Source organism: Schistocerca gregaria, chromosome 3, assembly GCF_023897955.1.
Source record: "Schistocerca gregaria isolate iqSchGreg1 chromosome 3, iqSchGreg1.2, whole genome shotgun sequence".
In the NCBI taxonomy this organism is placed as follows: domain Eukaryota; kingdom Metazoa; phylum Arthropoda; class Insecta; order Orthoptera; family Acrididae; genus Schistocerca; species Schistocerca gregaria.
This window is the reverse complement of record NC_064922.1, coordinates 202,903,296-202,916,742: the sequence shown is the minus strand read 5'-3', so window position 1 is coordinate 202,916,742 and position 13,447 is coordinate 202,903,296. Positions and strand designations below refer to the sequence as shown.

General features: G+C 37.5%; 1 protein-coding gene across 2 annotated transcripts in view; it reads right to left on the bottom strand.

Annotated features, from left to right (window-relative positions):
• LOC126353797 (uncharacterized) overlaps positions 1-8,448 on the bottom strand; it is a 114,814-nt gene extending 106,366 nt beyond the window's left edge. Inside the window, exon 1 of one of the 2 annotated variants that reach the window (XR_007565207.1) lies at positions 7,677-8,161. Coding sequence is in view for 1 of the 2 variants with exons in the window: in XM_050002892.1 (XP_049858849.1) it covers positions 7,677-7,984 (308 nt within the window). In the remaining variant the exon portion in view is untranslated. Of the gene's footprint in view, positions 1-7,676 lie in introns of both variants that reach the window. The other variant, XM_050002892.1, reaches the window with a different exon arrangement.
• Positions 8,449-13,447: the final 4,999 nt, after the last annotated feature.

Sequence of the window (13,447 nt, the reverse complement as noted above, 5' to 3'; positions counted from 1 at the left end):
AAAAGGTGGGAAATTAAGGAGATGGGACCTGGATAAACTGAAAGAACCAGAGGTTGTACAGAGTTTCAGAGAGAGCATAAGGGAACAATTGACAGGAATAGGGGAAAGAAATACAGTAGAAGAAGAATGGGTAGCTCTGAGGGATGTAGTAGTGAAGGCAGCAGAGGATAAACTAGGTACAAAGACGAGGGCTGCTAGAAATCCTTGGGTAACAGAAGAAATATTGAATTTAATTGATGAAAGGAGAAAATATAAAAATGCAGTAAATGAAGCAGGCAAAAAGGAATACAAACGTCTCAAAAATGAGATCGACAGGAAGTGCAAAATGGCTAAACAGGGATGGCTAGAGGACAAATGTAAGGATGTAGAAGCTTATCTCACTAGGGGTAAGATAGATACTGCCTACAGGAAAATTAAAGAGACCTTTGGAGAGAAGAGAACCACGTGTATGAATATCAAGAGCTCAGATGGCAGCCCAGTTCTAAGCAAAGAAGGGAAGGCAGAAAGGTGGAAGGAGTATATAGAAGGTTTATATAAGGGCGATGTACTTGAGGACAATATTATGGAAATAGAAGAGGATGTAGATGAAGACGAAATGGGAGATACGATACTGCGTGAAGAGTTTGACAGAGCACTGAAAGACCTGAGTCGAAACAAGGCCCCCGGAGTAGACAACATTCCATTAGAACTACTGACGGCCTTGGGAGAGCCAGTCATGACAAAACTCTACCAGCTGGTGAGCAAGATGTATGAGGCAGGCGAAATACCCTCAGACTTCAAGAAGAATATAATAATTCCAATCCCAAAGAAAGCAGGTGCTGACAGATGTGAAAATTACCGAACTATCAGTTTAATAAGCCACGGCTGCAAAATACTAACGCGAATTCTTTACAGACGAATGGAAAAACTGGTAGATGCAGACCTCGGGGAGGATCAGTTTGGATTCCGTCGAAATGTTGGAACACGTGAGGCAATACTGACCTTACGACTTATCTTAGAAGAAAGATTAAGAAAAGGCAAACCTACGTTTCTAGCATTTGTAGACTTAGAGAAAGCTTTTGACAATGTTGACTGGAATACTCTTTTTCAAATTCTAAAGGCGGCAGGGGTAAAATACAGGGAGCGAAAGGCTATTTATAATTTGTACAGAAACCAGATGGCAGTAATAAGAGTCGAGGGGCATGAAAGGGAAGCAGTGGTTGGGAAAGGAGTGAGACAGGGTTGTAGCCTCTCCCCTATGTTATTCAATCTGTATATTGAGCAAGCAGTAAAGGAAACAAAACAAAAATTTGGAGTAGGTATTAAAATTCATGGAGACGAAGTAAAAACTTTGAGGTTCGCCGATGACATTGTAATTCTGTCAGAGACGGCAAAGGACTTGGAAGAGCAGTTGAACGGAATGGACAGTGTCTTGAAAGGAGGATATAAGATGAACATTAACAAAAGCAAAACGAGGATAATGGAATGTAGTCAAATTAAATCGGGTGATGCTGAGGGAATTAGATTAGGAAATGAGACACTTAAAGTAGTAAAGGAGTTTTGCTATTTAGGAAGTAAAATAACTGATGATGGTCGAAGTAGAGAGGATATAAAATGTAGACTGGCAATGGCAAGGAAAGCATTTCTGAAGAAGAGAAATTTGTTAACATCGAATATAGATTTATGTATCAGGAAGTCGTTTCTGAAAGTATTTGTTTGGAGTGTAGCCATGTATGGAAGTGAAACATGGACGATAACTAGTTTGGACAAGAAGAGAATAGAAGCTTTCGAAATGTGGTGCTACAGAAGAATACTGAAGATAAGGTGGATAGATCACGTAACTAATGAGGAGGTATTGAATAGGATTGGGGAGAAGAGAAGTTTGTGGCACAACTTGACTAGAAGAAGGGATCGGTTGGTAGGACATGTTTTGAGGCATCAAGGGATCACAAATTTAGCATTGGAGGGCAGCGTGGAGGGTAAAAATCGTAGAGGGAGACCGAGAGATGAGTACACTAAGCAGATTCAGAAGGATGTAGGTTGCAGTAGGTACTGGGAGATGAAGCAGCTTGCACAGGATAGAGTAGCATGGAGAGCTGTATCAAACCAGTCTCAGGACTGAAGACAACAACAACAACATGTTTCTATGTTTAACCAAAACCCAACCTGATCTTCCCCAAGGTTGGCTTCTACCAATTATACCACTTTTCTATAAATTGTTCATATCAGTAATTCACATTCATAACTTATTAAATTCATGGTATGGTAATATTAACAGCTTTTAGTTCCTGTCTTTTTGACGTTAGGAATTCTGATTATTACACTCTCCTTGAAGTCAGAGTATTTCATCTGCATCATATATCTTTACTACCACACAGAATAGTTTAATAGATTTGGGCGTGGTGTCATACACTCCTGATGCCTCGTTTTAGATCTTTCAAATTTTGTTTGCTGTATCTTATCTTCTACCATATCAGTCTTTCTGCAATATTGTCTCCTTTGTATAGCTCTTCTATATATTCCTTCCACTTTTCAGCATTCCCTTATTTCCTTAGTACTGGCTTGCCATCTGAACTCTTGATATTTATGAAGCTAATTCTGCTTTCACCCAAGAATTACTCTTTAGACAGAAACTGCCTTTCTCATAGTGAAGCACAGTTCTAAAGCTTATCTTCTGGATTCTGAATTTACCTTGTAGTTTTAGGTATTTATAATGGAAAGTGCATTAAATATTGGGCATATCTTGGCTATGAGAACTCATGCCAAAATCAGAAATGGCAGAGCCAATAACGTAAGTTTCAAACAACAACAACAACAACAACAACAACAACAACAACAAACTGTGAGTAGGAGGTATGAAGCAACACTACCACACTCATAAGCTGCTTCAGTTTATTTTCACACAAAAGAGTTCCCAATGCATGGCTTGAATGTCAAGGCAACAGCTATTGAAAAATAATGATTCTGCTCGGTGATTGTGATGTACAATTATGGTTTAATACTGACAATAATATGTACCCAACTATTATGCTCATTTCATGAAAGAACAAAAACATGCAACAAAAAACAAACAATGACTCAACAACAGTGTTTAGAGAAAACATTTGAGAAGAACAATGAGAAGACATTTACTAAGCAGGCAGTATTAATAAAAAAATCAAATTTTCTTGTATATACTAGTACTTATTCAGCACTTTGAGTCATTTTTTCCATAAAACATAAGCAGAAAAAAGTAAACAGAAGCAGAGGCCAAGGATAGATAACATGTGCTATTGAAGTACCTTTACCATAACAACAAGCTGAAACAAAGAGTTAATGCTCATTACAACACAACTATTGTCAGATCTTACAGTTTGTTATCAAGAAAGTAAAGAACAATATACTTCAAGAAAAAAAAAATCAGTCTAGGATGTTATCAAGCAACAGTCAAATAAAACTAGTAAGTCAATAGACTCTTTGTTCCCAGTATTGGTTGTGATATATATTATGTGAATAAAAATCATCATACATCAGCATCTACTCGATTAATTCCACACAGTGGCGGTAAACATAGCACCTACTCAGAGACAAACAAACACAAATACATAATGACTTTAGTAGATGCTATTTGTAAATACCGATAGGCACTGGCTTCAAAACTTTAAATCCTACTCAGTTTAAAATTTTAACAATTACAAAAGTAACAAAAATCATTAGCCCTACGTTTAGTGCAGTTGGTGTCTCATGGCTCAAATATTTGAAAGAGTCAAATTTCAACTGCCTAGAACAGCTGATGAATAATACTTTACACAAGTATCTGTTGTACATAACTTTAATATAGGGGCCTACCTGAAGATAATCTTTAGACTGAAACTTATAGTCAATACATAATTATTAATCAGAAGCACTGGGAAACAGAAAAAAAAACTTTTTTTTTAGGAAGGGTGTTATGCTGCCAAAAATGAAATCATTCTGGCTATGACTGTGTACTTTTAATATTATTACAGTCTTGGGTTTTCTTCCCCCCCCCCCCTTTTCTTCTTCTTCTTCCTCCCCCCCCCCCCCTCCTAAGTATGTGTTGGCAGCCAGAGTTAACTTTCTTAGGTGCATTAGAAGAACACCAAAACATTAGCACAGACCGTCATATAAAACTTTGTAGGTACTCCATTTGATTTTAATATGCGACTATGATCTGCAGGCACATTTGAAAAGGACGATAAAAATAAAATCAGCGAAATACTGAAATTTTTATAAACTTAAAATACAGCCTTTCAGGACAAATAATTTCACACAAAAAAGTGACACCAATAATTACAAGCCCATTTCAATTTTTCACTTGTTTCAATTTTTTTTAATAAAATGGCTTACAGCAGAAAACTGATTCATCTTTTGAAGTATAAGGTGTTCATTTCTTCTCAAAGAAAGACGCTCTACAGAGCGACATAATGAGAACTAACCTTTTGGTAGTATTCTGCGATGCTAGAAAGGCCTTCAGTCAGGTGGATCACAAAATTACACTGGGGAAACAAAAACAGTAACGGCAACTTTTTACAAGGATGGAATCATACACTCATCAGAAAAAACAAGAGGATGTTTTTATACAAAGAAATCAAGATGCGTTTCAGTTTTGGAAAAACGGATGAACCCTCCCCCCTCCCAACACACACACACACACACACACACACACACACACACACACACACACACACACACACACACACACACACACACACACACAAAAAAAAAGAAGGTAAGTAAGATTTCTACAGACGCATTGACTTCGTACCAACACATGCCAAAGGATATCCCTCAGTTCGTTCATTTCAAGACCAGCATGCTGGCTTCTCTTGAAAACTTTAATTCTCTACTCTCTTACAGAATTACAATCTGGTGTAATACAACTAAGGTCATCAAGTTCTTATTCAGCAAAGCAATAAGAATACTATGTAAAGTACATATGTCAATATCATAGAAAGACCTCTTCAAAATATAAACAGATTAGGCAGACTGCCTTAGTGGAATGCAATGACCACTTTCTCTGGCCACATTGGCTGGACTTTTGTTGACTACTCCGTCACTGCATTCCACTAAGGCAGTCTACCTAATCTGTTTATATTCTGAAGAGGTCTTTCAATGATATTGAAATATCTACTATAGGTAGTATTGTTATTGCTTTGCTGAATAAGAACTTGGTGACCTTAGTTGTATGTTTCTCCCTCCCCCCCTCAGAGAGAGAGAGAGAGAGAGAGAGAGAGAGAGAGAGAGAGAGAGAGAGAGAGAGAGAGAGAGAGAGGGGGGGGGGGGGGGAGGCTTTTCGGCTACAAACTAAAATGTACAGCAGTCTTTTCATTGTACCTATCTGCGACTCAACATCTCTGTAAGATGAGTAGTGATCTATCCTTTCATCAAATTACTAAAACTGTTTGATTATATTTTTCAACCTCATGTTACATAAATGGTATCACAATTGGTTTTGACTTTTAGTAAGTCTGTACTGCATTATTTGAATATGTTCATCTTCAAAGGTCAGCCACTAACTTCCCCACTGGGGTCAATTGAAACTACTGATACTGGATGTCAACTTAGTCATGTGGCAAAACGATGCTGTGATGTCATACATATGAAAACAGTAGAGAACTGAACACTGCCCATATTTTTTTGGTGTCTGTATCACTTTTTCTAATGTAGTTTGTGGTGACATACTGAGGCATAGCATGCATTAGGTTAAGTTAAAAGGTGACGAACTGGTTGTGAGTAGGTGCCACCACCAAATATAGATACAAAATCTTAGTTGTCCTCACATATTGATCCCTACAGCATCCCAAGGCCTATCACATTGAAAAGTTAGTTTTATTGTGAGTTGGTGAAGCAGTATCACAAGCTTCAGTTAAGCATCAAGTTGCTTTTCTTCTGAACACATTTGTTGCTACAAATGAAAACAAGTGTCAACCGAAGTGTTATTTTCACAATTACAAAAAAATATACAAAAATAAGTTTTATCTAGACTTCACTCAATCCAGGATGTGGTCGTCGACAAAAACAAAAATATGGATCCAGTGCAGGAAATGCATACTTGAACTGCAAGTCTGCAGGTTACACTGTTATATTTGACTACGCATGGCACCTGCAGAACTAAATGTCTTACTTGTGAACCCTGTCACTGTCACTACCAAAACACTAAAGGAGCTCTATTAGCAGGGAATTGCTGAGTGAACTAGCATTCAAAGTCCACTCATCAGCAATGAAATGCCTGTAACAGGAAAATATGCAGTCTAAGCCATAAAATCTGGACTATGGAGCCACGAATGAAAGTCATTTGGTTGAATATGTGTTGTTTCATATGGTTTCCTACCCCTGGTCGAGATTACATCCCAAGAGTGAAATATGATTGGGGTTCAATGAAAATTTGGGCAGCCACATCACAATAATCCATGGGGCCCATAATTATTCTGCGAGGTTCTATTACTACCAAGCATTGTGTGACCATTCTGGCTGATTATTTTTGTCCCATGGTACAATACTTGTTCCCCAATAGTGATGCTGGGTTCCAAGATGACAGCACCCCTATTTACACAGTTCACAGTGTCTTGGACTAGTTTTGTGAGCACAAGGATGAAGTATTGTATCTCTTGTAACCACCAAAGGCAGCTAATAGTACCACATCACCGTCCACATCCATCATCGTTACCTGAACTTTATAGTATTTTGCAGGAAGAATGGTATAAGATTCCCTTGAAAGCCATACAGGGGCTGTATTTAGCCATTCTGAGATGGCTGGAAGTTGTTCTGAATGTCTTGTTTTCTACACTGTATTAGGCATGATAATATGTTGTGTTTCTCATGCTTCCATATTTTTGTCCAACCCCTGTAAACAGAGAGACTGAGAACCCCTATACATACAAAATAAATTACTAAAACAAGCCCCATTAGCCAACTGTCATAAAAACTATCTGGTTGTCTTGATTTTAAAAACCATCTACCTGTAGCTTTCTTTACATGCCAAGAAGCAATGCCCGGAGTAAATAAGCCTCCATTCTTACATTATACTATTGTAATATGGTAAATGTTCTACTATAAACCGTGAATGGGTACTTTTTAGCTTTTCGTGGCATGCTGAAGTAATTTATTGTGCTATTTGTGATGTATGAAGTGTTTTGTTTCACAATGATTTGGCTAATTTGTGTGTATAAGTACCCTAAACTGCTTTCTTAAGAAGCTTTTCCCTCTTAAAAGAAGGAGCATAATGAAAGATTTTGCAAGTCACTGACGTAAACCTGCGATTACAATAAAATGTTAAGACAACAGGTGCAAATCTTGCTCACCAACAGCTTTCACATACGGTCCCTAAAAGACTGTAATAACAGCACGAGACTATAGTCAGTCGTCAGCGTTTAACATATGCAGTCCACAGCTTCTTTGATTACAAACTTAGTTCCACGCCAGCGACCACTTGTCGGTACTATTTAAAAGACTGTATCTAAGGAATAAACAAACAGCAATGACGTAGCATGTCACACACTAGTTTCTCCTAGATTTTCGATTCTGGCAGTGTTACATTGGACACACGGGATTGATCGTATTCGGTGCACTTCTTTAGTGCTGGACCAACAGGCCAACGAAGCACATCCATATCCAACCGTATAAGCACCATAAATGTCACAGGTACAACAGCTCTACGAAAAACAACAAAAAATGTTATACAGGAGTAGCGGACTTACATATCATTGGGGGCAAAATTCATTGCTTGACAATCTGTACAGTAATACTCCATGCTCTGTTTAGTCCACGATTTTCCAAAATGTATTGTTGACGTAATAATGTTAAATATCCGGTCACTGTCAGCGATCCTCGAATCGCTGTTCACGTCAGGTAATGTAACAATCCCAGGAAAATGACTTGCTTCCATTATTTTTCCTTCTTCTGCATTTAGTTTCCATAGAGTTGACGTTCTCGAATTACTTTGAAGTACGTGAAACGATAGAATGTACAGTGCCATGTACGTCAAGCATGGCACATCATTAATCATTTTGTGTCAACCGCAAAACTACTTTGCTATGGTCACACTTCTCGCGGTGTCAACCAAAACACAAATACTGCCCGCATTGATGATTGAACGACGGAAATAGATCCAACAGTTAGTAATATCTTAGTCCACACTGCTGCAAAAGCATGAATATTTCGCTGTCGTCTTCAATGTAAACTAAAGAGAATATTTTATAACAGAAACAAGGAGATGTATTCTTATCTAAACGTAATATAAAATATGTAGCAGAAAAGCAGGTAGCGTCGATCGCAAGTAACCAACAGCTGCTCGCTATACTTAAAATTTCCCTGTTAAAATTTTAAGCTCAAGATTTACAATACGCATTTATCGATGGGAGTTTTAGCTATGCAGTGATGATTACAAACATGCTCTGTGTAGATCATTCACAAATGAAGCCGATCTCAGTCCCGTATAATCAACCGCGCGGTATTTTGTAGCATCTTTGACTACTGACTAGTATCCTCAGGTGCGTCGAATGGGGTTATCAGTTTTTGTGCTGCAGTAATTGTGATAATAGAAGAGTGTGAAGTGTACGTAATATGGTATAGTTCCGTTAAACGCATCGATTTTTTGGCGTGAACTATGTCTTGGAAACTTAATTCTCTATGAAACTTGGAGAATGTGTGTAGCCGTAAATATCCGGTGCTGATAATAAAGTTCGTATTTCAGAATTTGTTACCGACATTGTAAGTTCTTATTAGGAGTTTAGCACTGTTACTTCGGCGACGAGTAAACTGAATATTGTTATTCCTCTCCACGCTTTAATACGAATTGAATTTGAGTATTTCGTTCCGCCGCCACTGAAACGTTTGCTACTTTCAGTTAATCTCAGCAGTACCACCGCATTTTCCGTAATTTATGTAACCAACGAGACTGTAATCTGTGACTACCACGAAAATAGAGATTTCGTTAACTTTTCTTTCCTTTTAGTAACACACTGTTTAAAGAGATAACTGATGTGTAAGTAGTTCCAGGATCCGAAAATATATATTTTAGCACACTCTTCAACAACGTTTTTTTTTTGCTTTTCACTTTCTCTTGAGCAATCTGTTTAAATCAGAAGTAAAAGGAATTTTATAACTCGTGAATAAATCATTATGAAGGAAACTGTACTGAAATTCTATACTGTTTTATGTATCTGAGGTAAAACTGAAAGGATTCCCATAATATAGTTTCAGGGAAAAATTGTTAATCACTTTCTTGGGAATGTCCTTCACACCTGGCACATAGGCTATAACATTGTTCTTGCAATATTTACTGTATGCTTAGCTCATAAAAGGGCTGGATATTATGATTGGTTTGCGCACTTTCGTGAACTTATCTGCTTTTTACCAGTTTTCAGCAGTACACTGATGACGTTTATCTTTAGTTCCTCGAACTTCCTTTGAACCATAGTTTTGCACGATTTCCCTTCCCAGAATACATGACATACCACAGACTTCTACAGTACTTCAATGTATGTAACCCTTCGTGCAGTTTGGTTGTTTGACCTATAGTCCCAATTCTGGAAGAAATTGTCACTTGTTATGGTTGTTTTCTAATCTTGGTTTTTTAATAGAAACAGTTTATAATCATTTATCGCTGCTGGATGCACAAGATCAAAGCAGACAGACAGCCAACATCTACTTTTAGCCCTCGTAGTTGACTGTTCCCTCACACATTCGATAAATGTGTCAACACTGCTTTTAGTTTCATTATAACATAGCTTTATACTTTCCTAATGCTAATAGGTGGCTCAGTTGCTGTGTTGCAATGCACGTGCAACAGGAAGTTTCCTTAGGATTGTTTCATGGGGACTATGAGAGACAGTTGCGATCGGAATATTTTAAATATTAGAATCCCTGAAAACAAGTTAGGGTGAAGTGGGGTAAGTGTAACCATGGGGTCAGTGTAACCATGGCTTATGGTGCCTTAAAGAAGCTGTTTTTTTACCTCTGACCTATCACACATATTAATTTACTCCTTTCTTTGTTATATTTCACCATAAGTTGTAAAATCTGACATAAATTGGTAATTAAATTTTGGACTTGAATTGACGTCTACAGTTTCACTCTGCGAGTGAGTGACAAGCTCATAATTTGGTGGTCTGTCATTTTTTTTGCAGTTTTAAAGATAACTGCACAATTTTTTGATTACAAACTAACTTTTGCATGACAATTTCAAATATGAGATTCATTTTACTCTACTGATAAAGCTCTTGATATGCCAGGCATGGTTACATTTACCCCAACTTATCAACTTATTACTTATTCCCATGTGGGGCAAGTGTAACCGGGGGGGGGGGGGGGGGGGGTGGTTACACTTGCCCAAAACAAACTTACCGGAACAGATTTATTTATTTAAGCCGTAGCCTTGTTTTTGCTATCACACTAGATCAACTAAAATGGCCTTCCTGTACGTATGGATACTAGAATACTTGATGTGCTGAATTTGTAGGCCTACTGAGTTTGTGTGAGATATATTTTAGTTTTGTCTACTATATTTTTAAACCAAGTTTCCCTTTATAAAATATGACACAGTCCGACAGTGTAGTCCCACTGGTAAAACTAAAAAGAAAAGGATTGCACCAGGAGCTGAAGTTATCAGTTTTCAAGGTGCCATCTATAAAGAAAAAGATTTTAAAGGCAGAAAGAATAATAAGGAGAAAGCAAAACGAAAAAGCATGATCGACATAAAAAGTGCTTGGTAATGAAAAGTAAATCTTCCAAAGTGCTGTTACTTTATTCGAAATGGCATCTCGGAATGTTGTGGAAAAAAAATCCGATTGCTCATGTGGGTAACAAAAAAAGTTGAATCAACAAGTGAAGAAAGTGAAACTGAAGGAGGCACTATCTTTAATAAGTAGTGATGAAGAAAATGTGGCCATAATAACACTGGACAATATCAGGAAAGGAATGATAAACTGTGAAGAAGAAAATAGGCAAACTTTTTTGAAGCCAAAGATAGAATTACAGTTGGAAACTATGTTCTGGTAGTTTTTGCAACAAAATGTAAGAAAGTTCATTTTATTGGCAAAGTTACCAAAATTAGTGATTCCAGAAGTGATTTTCCTCATATGCAAAAATAAGACAAAGCATGGCACCACATTCTACTGGCCTGATAGAAGAGATGAGACAGATGTTCCATCCTCTGATGTCATTTCAGTGCTGCCTGAGCCTACTTTGAGTCGCAGGGGAGACCTGACATTTGGTGTTACATTTGATTCATACAACATTCAGTGACTAAATATTAGTTAGGGCCTAAGTGTGAATATAATAAGTTGAATTAAGGCAGTTTAGTGTTAAACACAAATTGCCAACAACTTTAGTTCAATTACCATGAAAAATAATAGAAAGTGAACTTGTAAAGTGAATTTTTCTTTTCTCTTGATACTAGATATTTTATTATTTTTGTTAAATTGCCTACCAAAGAAAATATATTACTTTTGTAGAATTTAAACTAATCAATTACTGGCCTAAAACATCTATGAAGCATTCGGTTCGTGTTTTATGGTTTAGGCTAACACTTATTTTTTAGTTTAGCTAACATTTTCTGTGTATTTCATAATATACAAAGAGACGTGTGCAAAAAAGTTCATATCTTGAGTAAAATTTCAGATATTTTAATAATCCTCAAATTCAGTAAAAATTGGTTAATTAGGTCACTTACCCCAAGTCTCTTCTACAATGCTCTGTATGGGTACAACGATGCGGGGTTACACTTGCCCTGAACCATGGGGCAAGTGTAACCTCACAATACAGAATTTTGAAAACAATTAATTGACCATATAATTACTTTTCAAAAACAAAATGTAGATTGTTTAAAAGTCAATAAGTCAAACTTTAAGCATGAGAAATTTCAAAATCATATCTTCAATAACGAGTTGGCAATTTGGTGTCAGTTGAACTATGCCAAAATGGTTACACTTACCCCACTTCACCATTACCTAGAATATACGGTGTCTCTCTTCTTGAGACTGTTCGGTTCTTGATGTATATGCTTCCTATTACTATAACAGTAATATGGAAAGGGTAGATTGCTCCTCACCACATAGGGGAGGCATTAAGTAACGGACAGGTGCAATGAAAGAGATTGCTAGAACTATTTCAGCTTTCATACAAAGTCTCTTTTTGATTGTGAAGAAAGACTTTGTCGAAGTATTTCTAACAGTCTTTTTCATTGTCCATGTCTATGACTGAGTTGCTCCTGTAGGTCGTGAGTAGCAATTTGTCCTTTCCATGTTACTGTTATTCCATCCTGGACTTATCTGTTAGTATGTTATGTTCTCACAAGAGTTGGTGTGCTTTTCTCATGTTGCAGAGAGCTTGTCATGTTTCCTGCCCGCATTTTGAGTCTCTTTGTCATCAAATCTTACTACTTTAGTTGGCTGCTGGAATGTATTTCAGTTCATGATAGCAGTACCAACCTACCTACCTATCTTCTGGAAGCATTGACCCGTAATTAAATTTCGTCTCTCTTGGATAATTGCTTCCTCAGTGCCTCTTCATTCATATGTGTATTTACTGTGTTAATTATTCCCTTATTGTTCCTTTATCTTCTATTTGCTCATTGTGTTTAGTAGTACTTGCTTGTAGTCTGAGGAGGTTTGAACTTAAAAACTTTTACAGTGCTTGTAACATACTGTCACTAACCTCACCAGCTAAGTCACCACTTGAAGGCACCCAGGATTTGTCTTAAGTCTGTTTTTACCAGGTGGTTATAATTAAGCTGATGGTGCAGTGCAGGATGTATACATCACAGGATGCTGAAAATGTGATAGTCCGACTTTCTGGCACCAGGAGAAAATGTGGCACTGTAAGCAGTCAGAAATTGATGGTGTGAATGTAGGAAAAGGGGCGAAACAATCACACACATAAGGGTGATTGTGGTATATTTATTAGGATATGGTCACAAGTTACAGCTCGTTTTCAGTATTCTACCCCAACTCAGCAACATGATGAATCCATAACATGGCATGGTTCATAGTTGCTCACCGCACATCTGGTTGGGTAAACAGAAGCATCTAATTCCTCCTGTCTGCTTTGACCTGTGACATAAGGTTGTTGTGTGTCAGGTCATTACAGCATGGAGTTTAGTTTGAGTTGGTTGTGTTCATAGATGTCATTTTCTTGTTTGATGGTTCCCTCTGGTGTGTGTGGGGGGGGGGGGGGGGGGGGGGTGGTTTCATTTGAGCTTTGGTGTTGGAGGAGTGTAGTTGTCAGCTGTGTTTGTGACTTAAGGAGTGGAATTGTTTTCAATGAGCTATCATTTAATTTTTTCTTTGTTTATATATTTGTTTTCGATAGGTGTTATTGCTTTGCTGTTTGTGGTGTGGGAAGGTGTTAATTTATTGTGAGGCTTCTCTTATCAGTTATGGGCATGCCAATCAAGTGTAATAGCGCTACATTGTGTTCGGAAATGGCGGAGGACATCATGTCCTTGATTCCTGCAGGTGTTTAGATTAAT